This window comes from Lepus europaeus, chromosome 1 (assembly GCF_033115175.1).
Source record: "Lepus europaeus isolate LE1 chromosome 1, mLepTim1.pri, whole genome shotgun sequence".
NCBI classification, from domain to species: domain Eukaryota; kingdom Metazoa; phylum Chordata; class Mammalia; order Lagomorpha; family Leporidae; genus Lepus; species Lepus europaeus.
Genome location: NC_084827.1, coordinates 16,804,730 through 16,831,912, shown reverse-complemented (window position 1 = coordinate 16,831,912; position 27,183 = coordinate 16,804,730). Strand labels below are relative to the sequence as shown.

The 27,183-nt window shown below is 59.8% G+C and overlaps 1 protein-coding gene across 1 annotated transcript in view; it reads right to left on the bottom strand.

Annotated features, from left to right (window-relative positions):
* Positions 1 to 1,162: 1,162 nt before the first annotated feature.
* Positions 1,163 to 27,183, bottom strand: part of PLXNA4 (plexin A4) — a 420,485-nt gene continuing 394,464 nt past the window's right edge. Inside the window, exons 26-32 of the mRNA XM_062198967.1 lie at positions 18,952 to 19,055; positions 18,512 to 18,611; positions 17,268 to 17,458; positions 16,716 to 16,885; positions 13,320 to 13,532; positions 7,461 to 7,611; positions 1,163 to 5,554 (exon numbers count right to left, since the gene is read on the bottom strand). Of these exons, the coding sequence (XP_062054951.1) occupies positions 5,459 to 5,554; positions 7,461 to 7,611; positions 13,320 to 13,532; positions 16,716 to 16,885; positions 17,268 to 17,458; positions 18,512 to 18,611; positions 18,952 to 19,055 (1,025 nt within the window). The 3' untranslated portion in view covers positions 1,163 to 5,458. The remainder of the gene's footprint in view (positions 5,555 to 7,460; positions 7,612 to 13,319; positions 13,533 to 16,715; positions 16,886 to 17,267; positions 17,459 to 18,511; positions 18,612 to 18,951; positions 19,056 to 27,183) is intronic.

The following is a 27,183-nucleotide window of genomic DNA, read 5'->3' as shown; positions in this document are numbered from 1 at the left end:
GGAAGGAGAGGGAAGAGGGAAGGCTGCCGGTGAGCTCGCCCATTCTTCCCACACTGATCTCTGGCCCGGAAGCGCTCCTCAGCGCTGCTGGGTCACCGGGCTGGATTGGGCCGGATTCTGAAGGGGTCTTGGGGCTGCTCTAGCACCGTGTCCTCTGTTTTGAACTCTACTCTTGTAAGGGAGCCCTTCCCAAATGTGCTTGCCTTGTTGGGATCGAAGATACTAAGGAAAGTTCTAACCCAGATAAAGAACCCGCGGGAAGAGGAGCTGTGTAGACCCGGCCTACTTGCTTTCGCATTTCCTGGGGAGGGGAACACGGGTGCCTCCACAGCCAGTTCCCAGTGGGGCCCCCAAGAGGCTGATGAGAAGTGGGTGGGGTTGGCAGCCTGGGGAGCCCCGACCCTGCCCCACCGGCCCACCCTCTCTCTGCCAATGCAAAAATATTCTTTTTATTCATTAAGGAATTTGTCTTAGCTTTGCTTTCTGGTAGCCGCCAGTCCGTGGGAGCAGTGTAACTGGGACTCTGAGTATGCCATTTACAACGAAAAAAAAAATTCCATATATGTTTTAAGCTTGGATACTCACCCTAATAAATAATGATTTTATTGAGGAGTCAGAACCCAACAAGGTCTCCCCTGACGCTCTCGCGTTTGCTGCAGGGGTTGCTCTAGTGGGAGCATGGCGGGGCCACCAGGGCCAGGGCCTCCCTGGGAAGCTGCCCCTCCTGGGACGCAGCCAAGCAAGCAGTGTGTCTGTGGGCAGGGGTGACCGTCCCTGCACGGCCCCCTCCACGGAGCTTCCTGACCCTGTGCACCAGCGGGGGGGGGGGGGGGGGGGCTGGCCTCGTCCTCCTGAAAGCCACAGGCAGACTTTGGCCCATGCCCCTCAGTAATCCTCAGCTTACAGCCACACCTGGGCTCTCCCCTAATCTCAAACTCTTAAGATTCACAAGCAACAAGCAAGCACGTATCACCAAGCAGGAAGCCTGCACAGCATCTATCAGAGGCCAAATGCTAGGGCTCATCCTCCCAGTGCTGCCTTCCTGGGGGTCGGGGGGTGGAGGGGGGAGCCGGGCATGAACTGCCCCAGGATCTTCTCTGGGGGCCCAGGAGCTGCTCACTGACAGCAGTGCCCTCAGAGACTGAATGGGCTCACTGCTACCCAGCGCTGCCTATCTGTCTAGACAGAGATGACAGGGTCCAGCTGCTCAGAGGAGTGGGTCTGGGCTGTCCACCTGCAAAGCAGGCGTGTCCCCACGCCTCTCTGCCTGTCCCACCTGCCCTGGCTCCCAGCGAGGTGTGGAAGGTTGGTGACCAACAGTCCTACTGGCCCTCAGTCTAAGTATCCGTGTACCCTGTGAGTTCAAAAGCAGTGTCCTCTTAGTCCTGGGGAAGGAGAGAGATGGAAAGGATGCTCCGTTTAGACGGAGACTGAATCACAGCATCATCTGGGCATCTGGAAACAGCGGCGGAGCCCTGCCTCTTGGAGGGGAGGTCACTAGGGACACCACTGCTGTGGCTTTCCAATGGGGGACCCATAGGGCTTGCTGGATGAGGGGCTCCTGCCACTCAGAGGAGCAGCCCTGGGCAGAGTGGGACGGGGGCGGGGCAGTAGCGGGAGGCGGGACCTGCCAGCCGAGCAGTGCCTGCACAAGTGGACACCTGGCGCTGGGGTGGAGGCTGCATGTGCAGGGGTCAGGCAGGGAGGGGCGCGGCCAGAAGCCAGACAGACATGCGACAGGCGGAGAACACCAGGGCCATTGTGAGTGGGAAGGGTGGGGTCGCGGCCTCAGGACAGTACAGGGAGGTAGGCTGACCTCGGCTGGGGGTGAGAGCTGGGCCCAAGAGGAGGCAGTCAGGGACCTTAGCCAGCAGCAACACCTCTTCTCCTGGGGCAGCCCTGGGCAGACTGCCTCAAAGCTCAGACTTCTCTTCCAGAGGGAGCCCACTTCCAGGTTGGCGGGCCCTCCTGAGGCTGGCTCTGGTGCACGTCACCCAGGGTTGCAATGTCGTACCTTGGCCTTCAAGCACTCACGTTATCCTCCACCCCCAAGTTTAAAAGCTTACTAAATGAAGAAGGCAAGAAAATAGTTTCCTGAGGAAGCAATGGACAAACTCGCCAACCTCGCCTGATTGCACTGATGCCTTAGCGAGGCATGTCGGGGTCTCTCCTGGGGGGAAGGATGGAGAACGGGCCCAGCCCGCACATGGCAAGCCTTGTGTCCCCAGAGAAAGGCCCAGCCCGCAGCTCTTTCTCGGCTTCCTCGACCCAGTCTCTCAAATCCAGGATCCCGCCAAGCTGCCCCTCCCACCTGTGCCAGCCGGCTCCAGCCGCCAGATTCCCCACGTCCCCTAGCTCAATATTCCACCTGCATGCTGGTCTAGTACCGGATTGACCCTGTGGGCTCCAGGAGAGGAGGGTGCTGGGGAGATGGCCTCTTCTGCTTGCTGTCCAGACCTTCAACAGATCTGTGTCCTGCCAGTGGACTTCAACCCTGGGGCGAGGGCGCCTCCATCCCACATGCCCGAGCCTGCCCAGCTCCCTTCTCCCTGGCAGCCTGCCCTGGGCCACTCTCAGGGTCTCTGGCCCTCCCAGAGGACACGGAGGACCCCGAGGGCAGCAGGGCAGGAACACCTGGGGGAAAGGCCTGCTCTCGGATAACGGTGTCTGTCTTTGCTTTTGAGACGCAGTGTGCGGGCACCAGGAACGTGAATGGAAGAAATGGAACATGACAGCCAAAGATAGGAGCGCTGTGCCTGGCAAGGTGGGTTGGGGGCTCTGGGTGGCACTGATTTCCCGGGCCCCTAGGAGGTCCCAGCAACTGGGGGCAACCCAGTGCCCGAGCAAACCCACCCTACCCACCAGCCTGACACCTGCCCCAAAGCCTGGCCTGGGTCAGGGGAGCAGCCAGGACCCTGGTGCCCCCGTCTCACCTCCTTCCTCCTGGTGCGCTCTTCTCAGAGGTGTGTGAAGTTTTTCTTACAACGAAAACATGGGAACCAACGTCCTGTCCCGAGTACCGACAGAGTAAGTCAACATTGTGAGTGAAAAACAAAAGCTCCCGTAAACCCATGAGAACAGTCTCATTCTGCCTGTTCATTTGTTTCCTTTAACTGTGCAAAACTTAAAAAATAAAACACACACACGCACTCACACACATGCACGCTCACTCGCACACAGCTTCCATCCTGCAAATCTGTGTTAAATACGCTCGGATCTCTCCTCCCCAACCCGCCCACGTGCAGCGACCTTGCATCCGTCCCACCACCCACGGACTCCCCCGGTGGCCTGCCAGGTCTCGGCTCTTGGGAGGGATCCCTGCCAGGCTGCTCTACCTGGCTTTTCGTTTGCCAAAGCCTTTGGTCATCTGTCTGCCTGTCGAATGCATCTTCTGCCTCCAGGGGGCTTGTGCCCTTCACCATTCTGTCCTCCACAGGGGGCCCTGCTGTCCAGACCTCCACAGGTCACCGCCCCGATTTCCTGTAGACAGAGGACCTCTCCTCCTGCCCACCAGTGCTCAGCTTACAAAGCCAGTGGGGGAGATGCCGGAGGCCGCAGGATGACCCGACAGGAAGGGGATGGAGAAAACAGTTCAGAACCCTCTCGCCTAGGTCAAGAGATCTTTCGGAGCTCTCTGCTTACTCTTGGGGCTCTCTCTCTCTCTCTCTCTCACACACACACACACACACGTGCACATGCACTCTTATTCATAGCCAGAGGAACCAGTACTCTTCAAAGTGCAGGATGCTGTGTAGGCTTTGTGGGAAGCAGCGAGGTCCCTTCCCACGTGGGGCTCCTTTGGAGTGGATGGCCGGAAGGACGTCCCGATGCTTGGGGTGGGAAAACAAGACTGTGGATTCTTGATCCTCAACAGCACCTTGCACGCCGCTGCTTGGCTCCCCGAGGGGTGTACCCACAGCTGGAGACCAGAGCTGCCCGGAGAGATTCCTGCTTGTGGCCACAATGCACCCTACCAGATGGCATCTCAGGTTCCTTACAGGGGCCTGGGACCCCTCACCGCGCCACCTCTCGCCACAGCCCAGGCTCACCTGGTCCTCGGTTCTGAGCACACACTCGCCTCACTGGCGAAAACCGTCTATCCCCAGGTGGAAGGACGGATGGATGGATGGGTGCCAGGCCAAGGCCACCTTCTGTCCGCCTCCCACTTCCGGCCAGGTCCACCCCTCCCAGACACACCAGGCTGGGGCCGAGCCTGGCTGGCACGTTGTGGTCTGTCTCGGCGAGCCTGTGGTTGAGTACGTGTGTGTCAGTGACAACCGCTGTAGAGATGAGGAGGAAGATCGACTACAGAGACAGCTCAGATGTTGAGGAAACACTTCCCAAGGAGGTCTGGACGGCCCAGGGTCAAGGTCGGCTGCATAGCAGTGGCACCAGGTTCTGCAGGGAACAGGGCCTGGGCTGGCCGCCCCAGCCGTCGGTGGGCTCCCAGGAAGCATGGCTGGAGGTAGAATCTTCTGGACGCACTGCCCTTTGCAGTCCACACTGACTCCACCAAGGGTGCCGAAGGCCAAGGTGGGCGGAGGCGCTTCCTCAAGACAGCGCCCGAGGCTCTGGCAATGGACTAGACCCATGACTATGGTCGTGACTCACGTGCATTGGGGGATTCATGAAAAACAACAAATTCTGCTTCCAGGGTAGACACAGCGCTCTCTCCCGCTCTCCCTTTCTCCTTCTGTGTCGCGTTTCTGCTGTTGGGACCAGATCCGAAGGTCAGCAGTGTCTCCTGCTGGCATGCCACCACCATTCCTTCTGCCAGCTGTGCCCGGCAGGGGAGGAGGCCGGGCAGGCCGGTCCCTTGCGGGCACTTGGAAGGGCTCCGTGGCAATCGCATGGGGACACGAGAACTCCCAAGGAGCAGCTGCAGCTCCTCACACATTCTCTTCTCCGGTCTGGGGGGGCGGGGGGGGGGATGTGGGTCTTCTGGCATCTACAGAGCACCTAGACCACCAGCTGGCCCCTTGGAGAAGGAACCACGGGGAGGGGCGCCAGGCTCCCCGCCTCTCCCCTAGGCCAAGGTCTGCACCTGTGGCTCTCGAAGTGGAAAAGGAAGCAGCAGCCCGGAAACAGCCTCTGTCCACGGCTCCTCCTCCACACTCGGGCCCCGCTGCTGATGTGAGGTCAGCTGGCAGGGCCAGCCCTCCATTGGCATCTTCTGGTCAGGTCCCCGAGCAGGGGCCCAGGCCAGCCCTGCACTGACTCGGGGGCCATGACCCGCTCCAATCATGTCGGTAGAGCAACTGAGAGACGAGAGATTCAGGAAGGAGGGAGAGACAGGAAGAGGCAGGGGGAGAGAGAGAGGGGGAGGGGAGAGAGGGGCAGCGCTGCCCAGGGGATGCTGCTGATGCCAGTCGGACTTGCACTTGGTAAAGATGATGATCTAGACTGAGGCACGGCTTGGTGTGTCCCTCCCTCCAGGACGGCCCTGGAAGGTTGGTTCTCAGCTGTCGAAGCTCAGGAGGGCCATGACTTGCTCTAGTTTGTAGGCCAACTTCTGCTTGCCACACTGGTCATCGTGGTCCAAGGGTCCCAGGATCTGTGCAAGGCCAAGGACAGGGAGGTTACTGGTTATGCACACATGTCTTTTTTTTTTTTTTTTTTTTTTTTTGTGCGAGGCAGAGTTAGTGAGCGAGAGAGAGTGAGTGAGCGAGAGAGACAGAGAGAGAGTTATAGACAGTGAGAGACAGAAAGGTCTTCCTTCCATTGGTTCATTCCCCTAATGGCCACTACAGCCAGCGCCATGCCAATCCGAAGCCAGGAGCCGGGTACTTCCTCCCAGTCTCCCATGTGGGTGCAGGACCCAAGCACTTGGGCCATCCTCCGCTGCCCTCCCGGGCCACAGCAGAGAGCTGGACTGGAAGAGGAGCAACCAGGACTAGTACCTGGCGCCCATATGGGATTCCTGCACCGCAGGCAGAGGATTAACCAAGTGAGCCATGGCGCTGGCCACGTGTCTGGGTTCTTAGGGCAGGCAGGTGCACACACACACACACACGTGCAGCCATGGTCGACAGGTCAGGAGGACACGTGCACCTGCAGAGGCACACAGGACACTGCTGGGTGGGTGGGCAGCCTGAGCCACGAGGGTGGGAGATGTGGGAGGCGCCTGGGCGTGGCACACAGCAGGTGGGCAACCATCTGGCAATGAGCAAGAATGCCAATACAACATGTATGTCTACTGCCCATGGAAGACACCTGTGCAAAGACACCACGGCTCCCTGCAGGTGAAATAGCAAGTAGTCTCATCTCCAGGGTCAAAGCCTATGTACTGGCCGGAAAGACGAGTGTCTACAGGGCCAGTTACCCCAGGACAGACTGCCTGTCTAGGGAACACAGCAACCCAAACCATGCCCTCGTCTCTTCTTTTCAACTTATTTATTTGAGAGGAAGAGTCACAGACAGAAAGGGAGAGACAGAGAGAGAGAAAGAGATGTCTTCCATCCTCTGGTTCACTCCCTGAATGGCCACAATGGCTGGAACTGGGCTGATCCAAAGCCAGGAGCTTTTTCTGGGTCTCCCAAATGAGTTCAGGGGCCCAGAGACTTGGGCCATCTTCCACTGCTTTCCTAGGCCATAGCAGAGAGCTGGATCAGAAGAGGAGCAGCCAGGACTCGAACCAGTGCCCCTATGGGATGTCAGCACCATAGGTGGAGGCTTAGCCCATTACACCATGTGCTGGTCCCAAACCACATTCTCTTCTCTTCTGTCTTGGATCCAATTCAATTTGGTTCTACTTTAGTCTACTCTATCCTGCTCTGTTCCATTCTACATCAAACTCCACCAAACCCCATGGTTTGCCATGAAAGTGGGGAAGTGCTTATTTAAACAAGATCAAATCATGGGTGCCATTGTGGCGAGATATGTTGAGCCGGAATCCCATATAGGCACTAGTTCAAGTCCCAGATGCTCCACTTCTGGTCCAGCTCCCTGCCGATGCGCCTGGGAAAGCAGCAGAAGATGCCCCAAGTCCTTGAGCACCTGTACCCATGTGGGAGACCTGGAAGAAATTCCTGGCTCCTGATTTTGGCTTGGCCCAGCCCTGGCCCTTGTGGCCATTTAGGGAGTGAACCAGCGGATGAAGGATCTCTGTCTCTCCGTCTCTATCACTCTAACTTTCAAATAAATAAATGAATATTTTTTAAAAGAAGAAAATTAGAGGAAAATGGAAAATCAAAAAGGAAATATGGGGGGGGGGGATAAAAATACAGCTAGAAGAGAACAGATCTTTCTGTATCTGAGGAGGGTGGAGATTAAGGCAGCTGTATGGGAGGCAGCATTCTTAGTCTCCAGTCCTCTCAGCACAGCCCGAGGCCTGGCTGGTAGACTTTCCAAGGCAGAAGCGGGGACGGGGGTCCTGGGGGTGTTCTTACACATGCCACATGCAGGCTGTCTCCATCACTGCCCCCTTCCTCCCAGGAGAGCCCGAGCAGGGCATGGCTCACCTCCTCACTGTATTTGCCCACGTAGGAGAAGATCTCCGAGAGCGCGCTCATGGTGTTGAACTCGTTCATGTGCATCCGGGACTGCTCGGCCAGGTACGCGTTCATGTCCTGGTCGCTGATCGCCGGCATCTTCCCGATGTCTGAGTAATACCTGCCGAGGGACAGGGGTGGGGGAGAAGCTGCAGCCATGCGTGGAGCGTGACCGGGAGAGATAGGACTCCCAGTGCCTAACGTGCACTCCAGGTAGTGGGTGCCCAGCTGAGACCACCTGGGGACCACAGGAGTCCCATCTGGGCTCCTGTGTGGGCCCCAGGGGGAGCCCTGTGCTGTTGCACCTGCAGGAGGCACAGACGGAAGGGACCTGGGACGTCACCGAGGCCCGGCTGCGGGGCGGACAGAGCAGGGGGCAGGAGTACGAAGGGCCACACCTCGCTTAGCCACTTTGCTCCCAGCCAGCCGGCGGTCCAGCCCGACTCACGCCCCTTGGATGCCTCCTCCCCCAGACATAAGAGGTCTCCTCCAGAGGAACCAGGGGCTCCTGGGAGCAGTTGCTCTCCCCTGGTGCCCTCCCCTCTCCCGGGGTTAAACAGGAGGGGGCGGGGCTGGGGAGAGAGGCTGGCAGAAGGCAATCCGTCACTGTCACTTGCAGCTGTGCACTGCTGTCAACCGGTTAATTAGATGCCAGCATTTACATTTTTAATTTCTGCAATTTGACATTTTATGCACTAAACCCCGCCGCCCCCCGCCAGAGGGGAGTGGTGCCGTTTCCTAATGAGGACCCGGAAGGCCCCGGTGTCCCTCACACAGCGCTTCCGCTCTCTCCTGCGTGCTCGCTAGTGTAGGATAGAGGCGTCAGCAAGCCCAGGGAGCCCCCCACCGACCCCGAGGGTTGCCAGGCAGGAGAAAGCCAGCCCTGCAGTGGGTGGGGGAGTCACGGGCAGCAGGGACCAGGGTACCATCGGGGAGCCGTTCTCTGCCAACCCGGAACCACGCAAGTGCTGGAGACAGTGAGGGGCCCTGCGGGATCCCAGCTCTGCCCCTGGCCTTGACCATGTCAGCACAGGGGGCATTCTCGGAGGCTCGGGGACAGTCTCACCCCCCTCCCCGGTCCTAGGCCTTTCTCAGCCCACAACTCTCCACGCGCCTTCCAGGACCCCATCGGTCCTGTGCTGTCCCACCAGTGCCCAGGAGCTGGCTGGGAGGTGGCCCTCCTGCCTGTGATGCGATGACAGCTCCATCTGCCCTGGGCAGCTCCTGCAGGCCAGGGCTGGGATGGCTGCCCTGCTCTTGAGCCATGGCCACTGGCTTTGGAGCTCTGTCCTTGCATCTGGTCAGAGGGGAAGGTGGAGGGTGAGGGGGAGGGGAAGAAGGGGGAGGGGGGACCCACCCTCTGGGAAGGGTGGTGGGGAAAGCAGGTACAATGCCAGCTCCCCAGCTTGGCTGGCTGGGGTGGGTCTCAGTCCCTGACACGCTGCTGACGGGCAACAGGCGAAATGCTCAGGACATGACCTTTCTCAGAGCAGCCTGGGGGCTCCCTCGAGGCCGTGCTCCCCCAGGCCTTAGGGACTCCCATCCTTCACAGCCCCCCCACTGTACCCCTCGTTCTGCTCCGGAGCCGTCACGGCCGCCGCCTGCCTGTCCTGCCTCACTTAGGGCCCACGACCCACTGCAAAGCACACCCTCAGGCTCCTCCTCACCCACGTTCTGGGTGATTTGGTGACCTTGCAGGGACAAAAGTTGCCACGACAGCCTCCACGCATGGTCACCATTCCCCTGGTGCAGTCATTGCCAACGTCCCATTTCATAGCAGATGACCCGGGATTTTAGCGGCGGCTCCCAACCCTGCCGTGTGCCCAGGGAGATTTGTGTCATAGTCCCTCAAGGGCCATGCGCCTCTCAAGGAGCCCTGTGTGCCCAGTGGAGGTTATGGTCACAGGCGGCCTTGGGGGGTGGGGTGGCGGTGAACAAGGGACACCTCTGAGCCGGCTACACGGATCCCAAACAGAGCTGGGCCACAGCTATAGCCAGTCAATGCTCCAGCAGGGTTCCCAGAGGGGACACAGCTGCCCCCTGATCCAGTGTCACTGGGGCTCCCGCTGCAGCCTGGGTAGATCCTGAAGCTCAGGGGAGCCCAGGGCATGGACTGCTGTCCCCAAAGTGAAGGCAGAAGCCCAGCACTTGGTCCCCTCACAGTGGCTCTCCTCCGGGGAGGGCACTGGAAGCCCCTGTATTCCAAAGAGAATGTGACAGGAAGAGAGGAGAGAGGCTGGAGCCGTGGGGGTGTGCAAATGGCCTATCTCACGTGGATGGGCCACGCACCACCCCCACGGCGTTCCCAGTCAAATCCACGTGGAACAGCCTTTGTACTGAGAGGGCTGGACTGGCCCAGTGCACATCGGTGGCCACACATGGGTGGCTCAGCCACAGGGCGTCATCTTGGCTAAATGGTTGTGGACAGCTCAATGCTGTGTGGGGCTCAGAGACTGGCTCCCTCTCCAGCCTGTCTCCACCCAGCCCTACCCAGTGCTGACGGGTCCCAGCCTCTCTGCAGGGCTCGATTGATGCTGCCTTGACACCCCCCTCCCCCCCGCCCAGCATCCCCACCCAGGGCTGTGCCAGCCTCACGCCTGGTGCTGCACCCTCTCTGGTGTATGCGCAGTTGCATCCTCCTTGCCCTTGCTGCACTGGTCTCCGTGCCTGGCTCCCTGGTTGAGAAGTCTTACTGATTGGGAAGGCTGCATCGAGCCCCGGGAATGAGCTTCAAACCCAGGTTCTCAGCTGTGCAGTGAGGAAGGGCCAGGGCAGCCCGGGCCCCTGCACCGGAACTTGCTCCTGTCCTACAGGTGATCCTGGCTTCAGAAGGGGTTGGGTCTCTGCAAGTTCCCCAGGACCCCTCCAGCCGGACAGCGCTTGGCAGGTGGAAGGCTGCCTTTTTATCCAGCTTCAACCAGCTCTCTGGCTGCGTTGGCCAGCATCCCTGGGGGCCCTGGCACGGTCCTCAGAGAGCTGCTACCAAGGGGAAGGTCCCAGGAGTGGCTCCTCCCTGCCGACCAGTCTGCAGTGGGATAGGATAGGGGCGCTGGCTGGGATCCCAGGCCCAGAGTGGGGCGGTGGGGGTCTCACGTCTGCCTTTAGGACAGCTCCCTGGCAATCGGGGAGATGGTCTCGGATGTCTGAGTGTTCTGAGAAGGAAGAAGGCTAGGCGTCCCTTCCAGCACCCCGAGGACAAAGAGGCAGATGTGAAAGCTATTTCGAGCCTGGTGCTCTGATGGCCCCAGCACTTGTCCATTGAGGCCGTGCACAGGAGCCCTACCCTCTGTGACCCGCCAACTCATCTCTCTGGGCCCAGCAGAGTGGGGGCCTCACTGCCAGAGCACCCTCCCCCCCTCCACTGTTACAGCTCCAGGGCCTGCTGAGCACCTGCCCATGTCTCCCCTGACCACGGGCGCCTCGAGGAAGGGATGGAGTCTGACGTATGCCCTGTGCCCAGTAGACGTGCGATGAAGACCATTCATGCCCGGCCTGGAGCAGCGCCTACGTTAATGACATGACAGCCCTTTATCTCCTGTGCTGCTCCCCAGGACGCCCAGCCATGGGTGCACAGCAGGACAGACGGCTTCCTTACGGAGCATATTTCATGTTGAAAAGTCTTGGCCTTTTTCAGGCCATGACACATGTGACGGATGGCCATCAAGTGTGTGGTACCCCTGGCCCAATCCCAGGGGCCCAGACTGACTCCACTCCCTTCCTGGGGGTGGGGGGAAGCCAGTGATGCTGAGTGACTGAGGCCTGCGTCGCCACAGGGGTGACCATGACACCTGCGAGCTCAGATCAGAGGGCACGGCCACCAAGACGGGGCCTGTACGGCCAGGGGTAAGGCTGCAGCTGGTCGTGGGCCACGGCCATGTCCTTGTGTCCTTGGTGAAGAGGCTAATGATGAATGAGGGACACAGGCTCCCTCCCACTTCTCAGAAGCCGGAAGTTTAATAGAGGGGGGAGGGAGGGGCTGCAGCACTGGCATTAGCAGGGCTTCCGGGGCAGGAGTGGGAGGAGAGGATTGTGCACGGGGGCTCCCAGCTGCAGAGGGTCGCCCTGTCCCCCCTGTGGCCTGCAGGTGGCCAGTGTCTTCTGGACCCTGAGGGGAGTCTGCCCCCTGCACCTCACTCTGCATCAGAGCAGGACGTGCCTGGCTCCACGCGCAGCCCTATCCACACAGCTGGCTCTGCGGACCCTCACCCCTGCGTGAGAGGAGGGTCTGGGGCCTCAGGAGGGCAAACGATGCCCTTCCAGAGTGGGCAGTGGCTGCTGAGAAACCGGCGGGGAAGCGGCCAAGGGAACCACAGGGACCACAGCTCGGCACGCACCCGGCACTGAGCCCACGGGGGCCATTAGCCCAGCAGGTGCACTGGCTTCCCCTCTGCCAGCCAGCCCTGCAAGTCATGAGAATGTCCCCACCCCTTCCCCAGCCTGGGCCTCGGTCAGGGCTGCCTGGGGCCCTGTTTCTGCCTCCTTCCTCCCACACTGCTCCTGGAGGGAGCAGGCCAGCACGCATGCAGAGGGAGGTGACTCAGACATAGGCAGATATGAGGACAAGGGGGCGTGGCCACTGCAGGCACCTGCAGACTACCATAGGTGGGGGGAGGGCAGGCGTGAGTAAACCCTTCCGGGGAGTGGGCAGGACTCCACACTCCCTAATTATCCCCTCTGCAGGCCGGAAGGCAATTCTCAGACATGAATCATGGGACTTTCTTTGCCACGGACAAAATGGTACTGTTCATTTTGTCTTCGGGCATCAAGTCGAAAACAGTTTCTGATCTTATTTATCAAGAAGTGAACAGTTCTGAGCTTCCTTCAGTTTTCTAATCTTTAAGCTACCTGAAAGCAAGAGAAAGGAAGTCTAAAGCAGGGATGCCACGTATAGTTGTGCAGGTTGTCCACTGCACAAACGTACTGCGCTCAGCGTGTAGGCTGGGGCTGACAGCCAGCCCATCACCCTCCAGAGAGGGGCACCTTCGTAATTCACGCAGAGGCACCACGTGGGTTGGCACGGACCCTATCTGCAAGTCTCACAAGTAGCAGGACGGAGATTCGGGAGGGTAGTGAGAGGCTTGGACTGGGGTGTGTTCCATGCTGGCCGTCTGCATTAGTTTGAGCCGATGACTTAGCCATTCTGGGCATGTATTTTTTATCTTCCTGGGCATAAAAGGAAGCTCTCTTCCCTGTCCTCCTGTCTGGGGAAAGCAGTGGAGCTTCAGCAGTGCCTGAACTCAGGTGCGAGGCACACGGAGCCAGCATGGACAAGACGGAGCCTTGTGGCTCCTTCCCAGGAGTCAGTGCGACACTGGGAAGGGCCCAGCCTGCCTGCAGCACAGGGGTTCTGTGAGAGATGGCGCCTGCCCAGGGCCACACGACTGGGAAGACACTGACCACACCAGGGCATGGGGGTCACAGGGCTGGCACAGTGAGAAGCTGCTCGGTGGGTGACAATGGCAACTTCACGGAACTGCTGGGTGGATGGGAGAGATGGGTGGGGCCTCCAGCCTCTCTGTGGCCAAAGGCTATTCTGTCCTTCGGAGCTCCATGACCCGGCCTGCACAGCAGGTGCGCTGGTGTGGATGTGTGTGTGTGTGTATGTGTGGTGTCTGTCCCAGTGCATGGTGGGATGCAGGCTCCTGCCTGCGTGGGGATCCAAGCAGGGAACAGCGCCCCCTTCTGGGCCTGCAGGGCATTTCAGGGCTAAGCTCTGCAGAGGTTCCCAAGCTCTCGGCAGTGGACAACAAGACAACCGTGGGCCCCAGGTGTGGCCGCTGCAGGACCAGGCCGAGCGAGTGGAGACAGAGGGGCCTGGCCGACACTCACCTCTCCACCCAGTTCTTGTAGCTGGGGATGTCCTTGGCGTAGAGCAGCTTGTTGGAGGGCGAGTCCTTGCCCAGCCGGTGCTCCGACGTGGAGCAGGAGTCCATGAAGGTCTGGGCCACCACCGACAGGCAGGCGTCCGTGATGCTGTTCTTGTGGATGTCGAACACGAACTGCGGGTTCTTGATCATGTTCACCCAGAAGCGCAGCGGCAGGCTGTGGGGAGGGGAGCAGCGGGCGTCAGGGGAGAGGCCGTTGCTTGTCTATGAGCGCTTTCTGGAGGAGGGGGAGGGCTCAGGAACTCGCAGTGCCTCCTCTGGACTAGAGAAGGGGTGGGCTTCAGCGTGGCCGTGTGGATGGTCTGAGCTGTAAACTATGCCTGGGGGGCCGGCGCCGTGGCGTAGTGGGCTAAGCCTCCGCCTTGGGTGCCGGCATCCCATATGGGTGCTGATTCCAGTCCTGGCTGCTCCTCTTCCAGTCCAGCTCTCTGCTGTGGCCTGGGAGAGCAGTGGAGGATGGCCCAAGTGCTTGGGCCCTGCACTCGCATGGGAGATCAGGAGGAAGCACCTGGCTCCTGGCTTCGGATCTGCTGCAGCCATTTGGGGAGTGAACCAGCGGATGGAAGACCTCTCTGTCTCTTCCTCTCTCTGTAACTCCACCTCTCAAATAAATAAATAATTTTTAAAAACTGCATGTGTGCTCCTATGCCCTGAGAGGCCTGGAGGAAGGGGTGGAGGCTGGGTTGCCGCTAGGGAATCAGCAAAAACAAAGAGGAAAAAAAACACGCTAAGTCACTCACTGGGTCCGTTGCTAGAATCCGTCGCTAGGCACGGGGCGGTGGGGGGGGGGGGAGACCCCTGCCCACCTGCCTCCTGAAGCCTGCTGAGTCAGCAGTGAGGAGGGGGGTAGAGGGGGATGGCGTTGGGTGAGGGAGCACACTTTCCCTCCCCTGCTCCCACCGCCTCCCCCCTGCCACGTCCCCTGGTGTTTCACTGCTGTTTTTATTATAGTTACAACTGCTGGTGTGTGCTTGTCTTGCCTCTTAGAACTTAAACCCTTTGGGCTGCGTCCTTTCCATAACAGTGCATGTGATGTTTCTATAGGGGTTGAAGCGGCCAGCGGCCAGCAGGTGCAATCAACACGTGCTAGAGCGCCGGCGAGACCTGCCACTCAAGAGCGCTGATCCATCAAGACGTATTTACTGCGATCCTGACAACGCTTGTAGGCTTTTGCTTCAGCGCCGGAAATCGAGAATGGGGAATCACCCGGCTGCAGCCCGGGGCAGTTCCGAGAGCCCCAACACACCCGTGGGAGGTGGGAGTCACGGCCGCGCCCATCCTCCCCGAGGGGAGAGCAGGACCCTCAGCCTTGGGTGCCCTGCACCTGCTGGGCTCTCCGGGAGTGCTCCCTGGAACTGGGGCTCCAGGAGCCCGCATGTCCTGCCCGGGCTGCTTCCCCCCCTCCCTCTTCTAAGCAGGTGGTGATGACAGGCACACATCAAACAGGGAAGCCACAGCACCCCCGGGCTCTTGCCTAATGAAATATTAACATATTATTAACATTAGTGGTGCCGCTCATCTCTGGTTGATTGCAGCCACTCAGGCTAAGTGAGCAGGAGGTTTATTTAAAAACAGAAAAGGTAGGGGGATGGGCAGAGGGTGAGTGACACCTTGGGCCCAGAATAAAGAATCGGTCCTTTTCCAATCAGGGCCAACCCATCCTCCCTTAAGCACTGACTGCTTCTCTTGCAGGGCGGGAGGGGTCAGGTCAGGGGAGTGTCATTTGGTGGGAGAACTTGAATGCTTGCTGCTGTCCCTGTGCCAGGGTTTCCTTCACCTGGACCTGGACCTGGACCTGGACTTTGTGTGCTAAAACCGGAGTAAACTGGAAAAGCTGGCATAGAAAGTGTATCTGGGGTCGGTGCCAGCATCCCTTATGGCCTCTGGTTCGAGCCCTGGCTGACCCACCTCCTGTCCAGCTCCCTGCTAATGCTCCCTCCTGCTAAGGCCTCAGTGGGATGGCCGAGGACGGAGGGAGGACAGGTGTGGACAGGGACTTCTCACGTCCTGAAGGCTGCGGGTGTGCAAGTGCGGGCACAGGCAGGAATGTCCACGGAGGGGGGGCGTAACTGGCCAGCTGGCGGACGGGCTGAGACGCCCAGGGGCTGAAACACCGCCTCACCCGAGGGCAGACACAGGACTGCAGAGTGAGGACGCAGGCCTCTCCCCGTGGGGCGGCCCTGAGCAAGCAACTCCTCGTGCAGCTGGGGGACTCCACCGTGGGCAGCCTCGGCTCTCCAGCTCCACGGGACAAAGCGTGCAGTAGATGGGACGCTGGGCCCGGGACACTGAGTTAAGGGTTAGCACCCCTGCCTGGCTTCCTCCTCATTCTGCATTACAGCCTGGGGTCCAGGGTTGCTCATCTGTGTGCTTGCCTGTGTCCCAGGGCCTTACTGATCTGTGCAGGGTCAGGCGCTGGGCAGCAGGAAAATGATTTGGTCAAGAGTGACCTGGGAGGGGGACCACACGAGCGGCCGCCCTGGAAGCGACGGGGACTACGTATAAACCAGCCCTGCCGCAGCCGGGCTGTGCCAACAGAGACTGCGCGGGGTTCCGAGACCCAGCTCTGCGCGAGGTTCAGTCCCTGGTGCTGATGTCTGACCTTGCAGCGGGAGCCCGAGATGCAAACCACACATGGAGGAGAGGCCTGGGCGATGGATGTGGACGGGCGGGAGGCCCGGCCGCAGAGGCCCTGAGTGTCTGCTGTCTCCCAGGAACGCGGAGCAGCCGCGGGCAGGCCTCTTTCCCTCCCAGAGTCAGGAAAGGGAGCTGTGCGGTGGGAGGACATGACTGCTGCTCACCTGGGCGATTCCGAGGTGCGCTTCAAAACCCTGTGTGTCAGGTGCGACCCCTCTACCCCAGGTGCACAAGGCAGCTTCCACCCGAGCTCTGGTCTCTGTGCAGCCTGGCTGAGTCCCTGGGCTCCTACTCTGCTGGCTCGCATCGGGTAGGAGCCATATCCTACTAGCCTGTGATCCCCAGGCCTAGCCTAATGTCAGGCACCCAGGTGGCACCTGCATGGGAGAGTGGCCTGCCTGTGACATCAGCTCATTGTTGGTATTGTTGTTGCTCATTTAGTCAACTCAGTGTTTGTTGATGGACTGACAGATTGACTGATAGAAAGGGACCCAGACGCATCTGACTCAGGGAAGGCAGAGAAGAAGGGAGCCCAAAAATAGAACAGAGGAGGTTGGCAAGGGCTGGAGAACAGGCCTGCTGGTGCAGCTGGGCTCAGCTGGCCAACGCCTCCCCAAGGGTCTGGAATCCCTGCGCGCACTGGGACTCCGGGCTGGGGAAGCACTCCCCCACCTCTGCCGGCGCCCCGCCTCCTGTCACTCACCAGTTGCTCTTCCAGGTGTGGCGGACATGCGGGTCGTGAATGCCATGCTTGTCGGCCTGCTCGTCCAGGAAGTCGAACATGTACTTGATGGCCAGGGGCAGGGCGGAGCCCCGGTGCGCCGTGCTGAAGATGGTCTCAAACAGGTCGTCCACGAACTTCTGCAGCGTGCCCTGGGGAGGGACCCGCACAGCTCTGAGGACGGGCTCCCGGGGTGGGGGCGCCCCGGGGTGATGGAGCCCAGGTTCCACTGGGAGAGAGTGTGCACCCCTAAGGAGCAGCCACTATGTCCTAAGGCACGGAGGAAGGCAGGGAACGGGGCTGGTCAGTGAGCAGACACAGAGCAAGGACACAGGCAGCGTGGACGGCAGGCCAGCACTGGCGTCTCTGGGTTTTGTCTGCAGCACTGGGTTAAGGAGGATTCTGAGGTTCAGTCCTGGGAGGGGGAGGTGGACGATGGAGAGGCAGGAGTGAGCTAGATGGCTGCTGGTGCGGGGGTCTGCAGGGCGGGGAGACCTCGCCCCCTGCCCCTCCCTCCAGCCCCGGGTGGGGTACCTTGGTGGCCAGCAGCCGCGTCAGGTAGATCTCCGACACCATCTTGCTGCCCCGGTCGCCCTCCTTCTGGTCGCCGTGCTCGTGGTTCTTCACCAGGTGCCACAGCTTCACTCCGCTCTCCAGGTCGGGGGTGATCATTGGGGTTCGCGAGCGGAGGCTGTCGGGGCTGCCTGTGTACCGGATCATGTTCTCTGCCAAACCAAGGACGGCCCTGGCCTGAGTGACTGCTGCTGGGCTTTCCCTGCCCTGGCTGGCGCGGGCAGCTTGCCTCCATTTGGTACAACCCCTGAAACCAAGATGCCCTTCCCACCTCCTCCAGGAAGCCCTCTAGGGCTGATCCCACCCCTCAGACTCCCTTCCCTTTTGTGATTAGCAAGACATCAGCCTTGAACTGTTCACTTTGTAGAAACAGCAACTCGCTCTTCCTTTGCACTTGTTCAGGTGAGCGTCTCAAGTCGCGTGTCGGGGTATGTGCTGTGCCGCCAGTTCAGCATGCGTGGGAGCTGGTGGCCAGTCCCCTTGGATTAAGTAGGCCCATGGAGTAGGGACCAGGACCCTGCTCCCTCTCGCCTGGACCCAGATTCCCTGGTGTTGGCTGAGCCCCCTGCCTGTGTCTGTGAGGTGTGGTAGAGGAGGATGGATCGGGCAAGGAGGATGCCGTCCTACTGCGCGCTCGCACGCAGGCCTGGTCCTACTGTGCATGCATCGACTCCCGACCCGGGAGGATCCGGGCCTTTGCGGGATTTCTGATCTGTTTTGCTGGTGAGCAAACGGAAGCTCACCACGGTCAGGGGCCCGGCCTGGATGCGGCAGGAGGTAGCCAGGCAGTGCTGCACAGGGGTGCCAACCCCACCCCTCACCACCACCAGCCTCCCCTCGCCCCACAGTCGTGGCGTGACCTTTCCTCGTCCGTCAGCCTCTGCGTGTCTGAGTTTTAATTTGCTAATCTGCATAATAGCAGGAAATAATAATTACTTAATTCACTGGATTGTTCTGAACGCGGCGTGAGATGATGAGCCCCGGGAAGGGACGTGCGTCTGGCGGAGGGGACACTTGGGGCCGCCGTTTCTGGAAGGAGGCCCCGCCTGTGCACCACGGCTGCAGACTGCAGTGGGGGCCTTGCGCCCGCTCTGCCTGCCCGGATGCTCAGCCTGCCCGCCTCACCCCCTCTCCCCTCCCCCAGCCCCAAGAGCCCCCCGCCTCCCAGTTCTGCGGCCGCCCAGGACGTGCGAGGCGCTCTTTACCGTATTTGCTCGCCGAGGTCCTAGAGACGGTGGAGTTGTTTACTGCGTTGTAGGCCGTCACCTGCTTGGACACTAGAGCCACCACCGACCCGTCCGGCACCTGCAGGGAAGAGGCACCTAAGGGCCGGGTCTGAAGATTCGGCCGCCCCAGCTGGCCAGGGCGGATGGGGACCAACTTGGTCCTAAGGGGTGACGGGTGCCTTGCTGGAGAGACGGAGGACTGGGGGGAGCCGTGCCTGCCGGTGTCCCACCTCCAAAGGGGCAGGGTCTCTGGCGGGAGGATTCAGTGTCCCCTGAGCGGTTATAGGAGGAGGGAGGACAGGTAAAGAGGGGCCTGGGGGCTTGGTGTGCAGCCTGGGATCGACACGGTCACCCAGGACCGGGACTCCCAGGGAAACGGACGCGGAGTCGGCTCCTCCCCTGTCCCACAAGCGCCTCACCTGGTAATGGGCCAGCGTGTTCAGTCTCTTCCAGTCATTCTCAATTTTGGTGGTGATGTCCTCATCCTGCAAGATCATCCTCACCCCGCTCCCTTGTCGCCACTCTGCAGAGAGAGCAGCAGGGACTCAGGGAGGCGGCGGAGATACTGGGGACCCGGCGCGGGGGCTGGCACCGCAGCAGCTCAATGGCGCATCGTGGAGAGGGGGTTGTGAGCTCACTCTCTCCTAAGGATGGGGCAGAGCGCTCGGTACAGAGAGGCCCTGAGTGTCCGTTCTCGTTCTGATTCCCAGAAATCATGAGGCAAGAATGGGGACAGCATCAGCCCTCCCTCTCCCAGCCCCTGGCTGTGAGCGGCACATCCACAGAAGCAGGTGCAGAGGCAGTGCCGGCCGAAGCGGGGAGGGGAGCCCCTGGCTCCTGACACTAAGCCCTCAGAGGAGTGGGGAGGAAGGCGCACAGCAGCCCGTGTGCGGGAACCAGGCTGCAGGGGAGGTGGGCAGGAACCCAGTGGGCTCAGAAGCTCGCCTGGGAAGCAGCCCAGCAAGGGCCTGCCCACATCCGGAGAGCCTCATAGGGGGTCCCAGCCTTCCCCCCACCACCCTGCATATACCCAGGAGAGTCTTCCTGGCCGGCCACCCAGGGGGCTCTCCTGGGACTCCCGATCTGATAACATAACATCGAGTCATAAACCTTGGAATTTGGTGAATTTCACACACAGAAAGCCCTTCGTCCAGCAACATCCGATAAGAGGAGGGAGGGGTGGGGGGTTAGACACAGACCCCAAGCCCGTGTAAGGCCCAGTCTGAAGGCAGCCCAGGCACTGTCCGTCTCTCCCCCTGAGGAGTTGCCCTGCTGGGCTGTTGGATGTTCTACCTCATTCAACCTTCACGACTTTGCGTACCACTGCTCTCCGCCTCCTCGGAAACTCTTCTTACAGGAGACAGGGACCTGTGTCCCAGCCACCTGCGGCAACAAAGGCACTAAGCAGGTGCACGGATGGCTGTTGCGGCAGCGTGAGTGGCTGGCTCAGAGCTGATGAGAGCTGGGCTGCAGGTCCTGTCGCTGTACCTACCCTAGGGTGTGTCCCTCTCCCGGAAGCTGGCAGACGGGTCACTCTCGGGAGGGGGCTGGGCCCATCCTCCTGCCCGTGCCCACCGAGTTGGTGTGGACAAGGCTGACTTCGTAACTACCCATCACCTGACGCTTTTGCTGTTGTGGGTACAGACCTGCATTCCTACCCACTCCTAATGGGCTTGCTGATGGACCACAGAGGGGAACTGAAAGACTGTTTCTCATCAGCCAGCCCCCCTCCACCGTACATGACAGAAATCACGTGGGGTGGGAGAAGGGCACATTTCAATCTCGAAGTGCACACACATGGGACTCCATGTGCACCCCAGACACAGTCAGCTCCGACATGTGGGTGCACGCGCACTCCATTCCAACAAGTGCACTCCAGAAAGGGAAAAACAGCCTCTTAAATTCAAACGCACCATGGATCCCAGCCAGCAAGCCAGAGCTCTGGTTCCCAGGCAGCCAAGATTATGCACAGTGCCTTATAGATGCTGACACTTGGGCATCACCCATAGAGCGCTTGGGCTTGTTTCGGGGGAGGCTGGTGGCCAGGGAGAGCTGCCTGGCAGTCCCTGGGGGTCTGTCCTACAGCCCAGAGATTCTCCACCTCATTGCCCTCCTGCCAAGTTGGGTCCGTGGGTCCCCAGCCGGCCCAATCGGAGACAGAGCACCGATTCCTCTCTGCATTGTGCAGCTGGCGTGGCCTGTGCTGCCACCCCCATTTCACAGATGGGGTAAAAGCCAGAAAGAGATCAGTTCGCCCCGCACAGCAGCAGAGACGTTCCCCAGATCCAAGTCCTGGCCTCCCGTTCCCTGGGGCTTCCGTACTGGCTGGCGGAGAGCTCAGGGTAGGGCCAGGAGCCAAGGAAGGCGACGCTGGAGCAGAGACGTCTCCTGTCACTTAGCAATCAAGGCCTCAGGAGAGCGGCCACAGGGAATGCCCCACTGTGCCACGGCGGTTTCTGGTCACCAGTGTCTCCACTTGCCCCTGTCTCTCCTGTGGGTCTCCTTTTGCTTTTTATCAACGGACGTACTTTTACGTGGCCGGGGCAAAGGAAGAGGAGTATCTTGGAGCTGGCTGGGCAGCTGATGGGCGGTGCCGTGGGGCTCTGGTGAGGACCAGGGTGGGCAGAGGTCTCCCCTGCTTGTGTGGTGAACGAGCTAGGAGGCTACATGCGGTGGGGAAGGGAGAGAGGCACGGGGACAGCTTTGAGGCACCCACTGGGGACAGCAGCAGTGTGACCTCAGGCCACTGGCCCCCACAGGGTCTCCTCCACTGAGTGGCCACGGGGCTAGCCAGGACCGGATGGAGAAGGTGCCAGCCCAGGACCAACTGCCCCCGGCCGCTGAAGTCACAGCACACCTCAGTGGGATCTGCACTGGACCCCAGTGCAGGCTCTCCCTGGGGCCCCGCCCCCTCAGCTTGTGCAGTGCGCGGCCTTTACAGTCGTCCCCGGCAGCCCGGGCTCTGAGTCAGATCCAGCAGTTACGTAAGTAAACGAGAGTCCATCTGCCTCCATGCCCCATCTGGAAAAGTGGAGCAGGGCAGCCAAAGGATGATGGGGCGTCCTTAGAGTAGGCAAAACGGTGCCGCAGCAGGGACGCAGTGAGCACCTCATGCATATTTATGAGGGCAACTGATGGCCAAGTGAACAGACAAATGAGCGCAGAACGCCCGGTGAGCGATGTGCCGGGGCCCGTTTTCCAGGCAGTCCAAAGAGGGTCATGGGCTTGTGCGTCTGGGCTCCATGGAGGCAGCCCGCCGACTGTGGGGGGAGGGGAGCTGCAAGGTGCTCGGCCAGCAACCCGGGACGGGAACAAGACAGGCTTGGCCCCCTCCCTTACTAGAAGCAAGAGCTCCCGTGCACCCCTGACCCTGGTTCAGTTCTGGGACAGGAAATGAATGAGGCAGGTTAAAGACGGACCCAGAGGCCGCCATCTCCAGCCCTCACCACCTCATTTAGCAGCTCAGCTCTCCCCAGGGCTCTTGTTGGGCATGGGACTGGATGGGACAGGCAGACATGGGCACAGCTCAGGCCTGGCCACATGGAGCCTGCCACCCGAGGGTGAACCATGCACTGGGGACCATGGGAGAGGAGAGCAATGGCTGGACTTGAACTCTTGAGTTGTGGCTGCCGCTCGCCTACACAGATGGAGCTCGAGGCATCCGAGCAGGCCACTGGCAGCTTCTCTTGGGCCATGAGTTTTTTTCTTTCCACAAAATCCAGCTGTGCCGATGGGGTGGCCACATGCTTTCCCTACTGGCTGAGAGACTACGGGAAAGAATTCCATGCAGAGGGCGGCAAGAGACAGCCGCACGCAGGCAGGAAACACACGCGTCACTGATGCCAACGCTTGGGCACAGGTTCAAGAACCGCAAGAATTGTTCTCCTGGGGACCCCAGCCCTGAATCCCTGCGGCCCAGCCTCTGCCTGTGAGCGGCTGGCGGGGAGCAGCTGTTGTCCTTTGCTGTTGTCCTTGCAGTAGCCATCTCAAGAAGTTAGGAACGACCTCCAGCCCCCGTATGAGGATGGCGAGCCGGAACCAAGTGGAACACTTGGCCTTGCTTTCAGAGCCCCGAGCCTGTTAATTTTGTCACCTCTTCTGCAGAAAAATTGCTACATGTGCTATGCTTTTCTGAAACATCAGAAAGAAAGAAAACAAAACCAAAATGGTGAAATTCTGTGCCCTCCCCAACCCAGTCCTGTTGAAATGCAAGCCCAGCGGCTGGGCGGCTGGGGCTGGCTGCTCCGTCCCTGGGACCCACAGTGTCCCCCGCCTCTGAGGCAGGAGGCAGTGGTGTGCACAGCTGGAAGCCAGGGCCACCTCCCCGTGCAGAATGGCTTCAGCAGCACCTGCACTCACTCCTCTCTGCCCAGGTCCTTAGTTCGGCCCTGTTGGCTGGGACACACGTCCACCTGCACGTGGCCTGAGTTTCTTTCCTTCCTGAAACTCCTCCCCCAGGCCAGCTCTTTCCCCAGTCAGGGTCATGGGCTCAGCTCTCTGGAGTGCTCCTATGCTGCTTCGTGGGCCGTTAAGCCCTCAGAAGCCAGACACTGGCACAGGCCAAGGTCAAACGCCCAAGCGGGTGGCTCTTCTCTGTCCCAGGAGCAGGGTGCTCCCCTGAATGACACGGCTGGGTTCCTGCGGTCTCATCAGCACCCCAGGAGTGAGGGCCCCTGGGAGTGTACGGGGGCTGCCGAGGGTGAGGCTGGCCTGTCACCTTGGGGCAGGAAGACTGCGCCAGCTCCCTTGGCAGCGGTCATGGCTGATCAAGTCTGCCTCCATCTGGAGGCCCTGAGTAAGGACCCTAAGTTTGTGCCCCATCACATGTTCAACATACGCTGAGGTTTAATAGCAGTCATGGAAAAAAAACAAATAGCAGTCACAAAAAGAAACAGGGCCCAGGGCTCCTAGTCCTACTCCAGCGTTCTTTCCCCCCAAAGAGACCCCTTGGTCTTGCCTGTGACAGTGGGCAGAACACCTCTCTGTGTGTCCACACCCTGCCCTGCACTTGAATTTTGAGGAATCACAGTGAGACCTTGTGGGAAACAGGTAGAAAGGAAAGGCTGCAGGGGAGCTTTGAGGTTGGGGGCTGGGCTCAGAAAGATGCAGCTGGAGACAGTGGGGACAAGGCGAGGAGGGTCAGGGAGACAAAGGCCAAAGCCACGAGGGCCCAGCTCAAGCAGAAGGGGCATGGGGGTGTGGGTCAGAGGGGTGTTCAGGAGTCGGACCTGTGGTGCCTAGAGGAAGGGCAGGGAGGAGCAGAGGTCCTCAGGTGTGAGAGGAGGGGTGTGGGTGGTGGGGGGAGCACCTGCAGGCCAGCCTGGAAGGAGCTGCTGGCTCCAAGGACACTGCTGCTTGGCTCCGGGGGGACCCAGTGCCCAATAGGAAGCATCACACTGACCTCACTGTTAGGACCCTCACAGTGTGCATGTACAGTGGGCATATGGGCAACGCCCTCCCCCCAACATGCATCTCATTCTATCCTAGGCTGGGGCCCCCCAGGCTGTGCAGCCACCCCCAGCCCATAAGTCTTCCTGTTGCTCTCTGGCCTCAGGCCCCGCACAGGGGGCAGCAGGGAGAGCCGAGGGTGAGAGGCAGCATAGGAGAGCCCAAGCCGGCAGGGTCAATCCCCAGGCCCTGGGCAGGAAGGACCTCACAGCCAGGAGCCAGGACGATGTCCCTCCCCACGTGGCCCTGTGGGCAGGTTCCCCTGGGAGCACACACCCTCCCTGCACCGGGCCCACTTCACTTCCAAACACTGGGCTGTGGGAGGAGCTGTGAGCCTATGTTTCATGCACCTGTCAGCAGGTGAACCCTGGTAGACACCTGAGACCCTCACCATCTAGCCACTCTGAGTGTCACACACGGGGAACAGAGAAGAGCTGGCAGACGCCATGAGAGAGGATCAGAACATGGCTGTGCAAAGGGTCAGAGCCTTCACCTGGGAGCCGAGACAGGCCCATCAAAAATGTCATGGCAAAAAAAAAAAAAAAAAAAAAAACCAGAGTATTTTTGGAGCTGGCACTGTGGAGTAGTGGGTAAAAACTGCCTCCTGCAATGCTGGCATCCCATTTGGGCACTGGATCATGTCCCAGCTGCTCCACTTCCAATCCAGCTCCCTGCTAATGCACCTGGGAAAAGCAGCAGAAGATGGCCCAATTGCTCGGGCCCCTGCACCCATGTGGGAGAGGCAGATAGACTTCCTGGCTCCTGGCTTCAGTCCTGGCTTCAGCCCCAGCAGTTGTGGCCATTTGGGGAGTGAACCAGTGCATAGGAGATCCATCTCTCTCTCCCCTCACTCCATCTCTCTCTTTCTCTCTGTACACACCTTTTAAATGAATAATCCTCTTTAAATATAAAAATGTGAAGTCGTTGAACTCTGACACTCAGCGCTTAGGAGAAGAAATTCTTAACAGAAGCACTGCCTGTGCATTTAAGGCCGAGTCCTCGTCCACAGCTTTTGCACCGGCTGCCGTCTGGGGGTATCTGCAGAAGGGGTGGCCAGCCTGATTTCAGGGAGCCGAGCTGGAGCTTCATGGGTATTCTTGACTGTGGAACATGGGGCTGCGGCGTGTTGCTCGGGGCTGTGTATGCTGGGCTGCAGAAGAGTTTAAAAGGCAGGTGGCGGCAGCAGGGAGGGGGGAAGGTGACCCTGGCATTCAGATGCGTGGCACCCAGAGAAAATTGCTAGTGCTGACCTCTCCCAGCAGCTCCTGCCCGGCAGCCCCGTGCCCTGCTCCAGGCACCACGCACAAAGGACAGACACACTCACAATCCAATTTGTTACACTTCCACCTTGCAGGGAGAGAGGGAGGTGAAAGAAAAAAGAAAAAAAAAAATCCCATTATCTTTATCTGTCTTTCCCATCAGGTGCAGCGGAAAATGCAAACTGGGGAGACAGCTGCTGTGAACTCTTTATATTTCACTCAGAAGATAGTGTATCTTTTTATTGCATACAGGAATTACTTATTTGAAAAAATATATCCTTTCAGCACGACTTGAGCCGCAAGACAGAGAGGGGGGCGGTGGAGTTCCGGGGGCTATTGATAGAGCATTTGCATTAAACCAGAGGAATCTCTGGAGGTCATGGCCAGCATGGAGGAGGAGGAGGGAGAGGGCTGTGTGGGAACCTGTGTCTCTCCACTTCCCTGCTGTGTGACCCTGGCCCAGGCACTGCGCCTCTGCCAGCCGCAGTGCTCCATCTCTGCAGGGCCACAGTACAGCACCAACTATTTCCTCCCGGGAGCAAAGGGAGGTGACACAGAGAGTCCCTTAGCTCCAACAGGAGACTATCACACCTCTGCTAGGTTGCTAAAAAAAATAAATATATAAGGAACATCTGCTGGCACCACCATGGCTGGCGCGGAGCTGGCCAGCAGGTACGCTCTCTTACAATACGTGTGTGGATGCAAGTACTTACCCTGTCCCATACCTGTGCACGGACCAGGACATGAACCAGGGGGTGGGCTCGGACACAGTGGGGGTTGGGCGGCTCCCACCTGGACCGCGCTCTGAAAACCCAGCACCATCCCAAGCCCCACGCCTGCAATCCTGTCTCTCCCCGGACCTCCACAGAACTTCCTGTGTGGACTCACACACCTCGCATTTGTCTCCCCTGGGTTCTAGACACAGCACGCTCTGAGCCACCTCCAAGCAGAGGGGAGCAGGCGCTCTCCCCCGATCTCTCACCAAACACATCCCGCCCAGAGCAGTGCAAGAGGACACAGGGGTAAGAGAGGAAGTGAGGGTTCTGGGGAGCACAGAACTTCCCAATCCCTCAAGTCTTTAGGCATCAGAAGCTGGGGGCAGACGGGGCGAGGTGGTGGAAAGGAGAAACATTCCCTCCGGATTTCAGAAAACAGCACAGATGCCCATCTGTCTTGGATGGCTTAGCTGAAGGCAGCTTCGAGGCAGATGGATGGATTAGGGGCCCCTGGAGGGTCCTCCCTCCCTGTGTTGGTAGGGACCCCAGATACAGCACGTGCATGCGCAAGCACCTCACCCCCCCCCCCCTGCCCCCGACCAGCCTCAGTGGACAGCTCCCACTGTGTCCTTCCCAGAGTCGCCCTCCTAAGCAGCCACAGGAGCAGCCGGTGCCGAGTGCGCGTGCTGAGCCCGGCACGGCCTGGCAGAGGCATCATCCCACGGAATTCCTGCTGTGAGCCTGGCACTCTCGTATTCTCCACTTCATAGGCAGGGAAACAGAGGCCCAGAGAGCTTAGACTTGACCGAGGGACCCGACAGCACCAGGACTCACAGCCGGGGGGGGGGGGGGGTCAGATGTCATGCCACCTGAGGGCCCCTCACAATGACCCCCTCTGAATTGCCCAGGGAACCCCTCACTGGATCCAAGTGCAGCCGGCCCTAAGTGGCGTGCCCTTGTCTATGTAGGCTGGGAGATCTATTCATGGAACACTCAAATACAGCATCACCCTGTGCCCCAGCAGCCTGTCATATCTCATTTTGCTCTATTCATTCCCGCACCCTCTATTGCTGACCCAGATCCTCAAGTTGTAGGTATTCAGCAAAAATTACAGGCAAAGAACACGGGGGGCAGGCAACAAAGGCAGTGGCCAGCGTCCAGCCTAGCAGATTTCGCCACTAACTCTTCCCTGCTGTCTTGTCCCCTCCTCTCCCCATCACCGCCATCC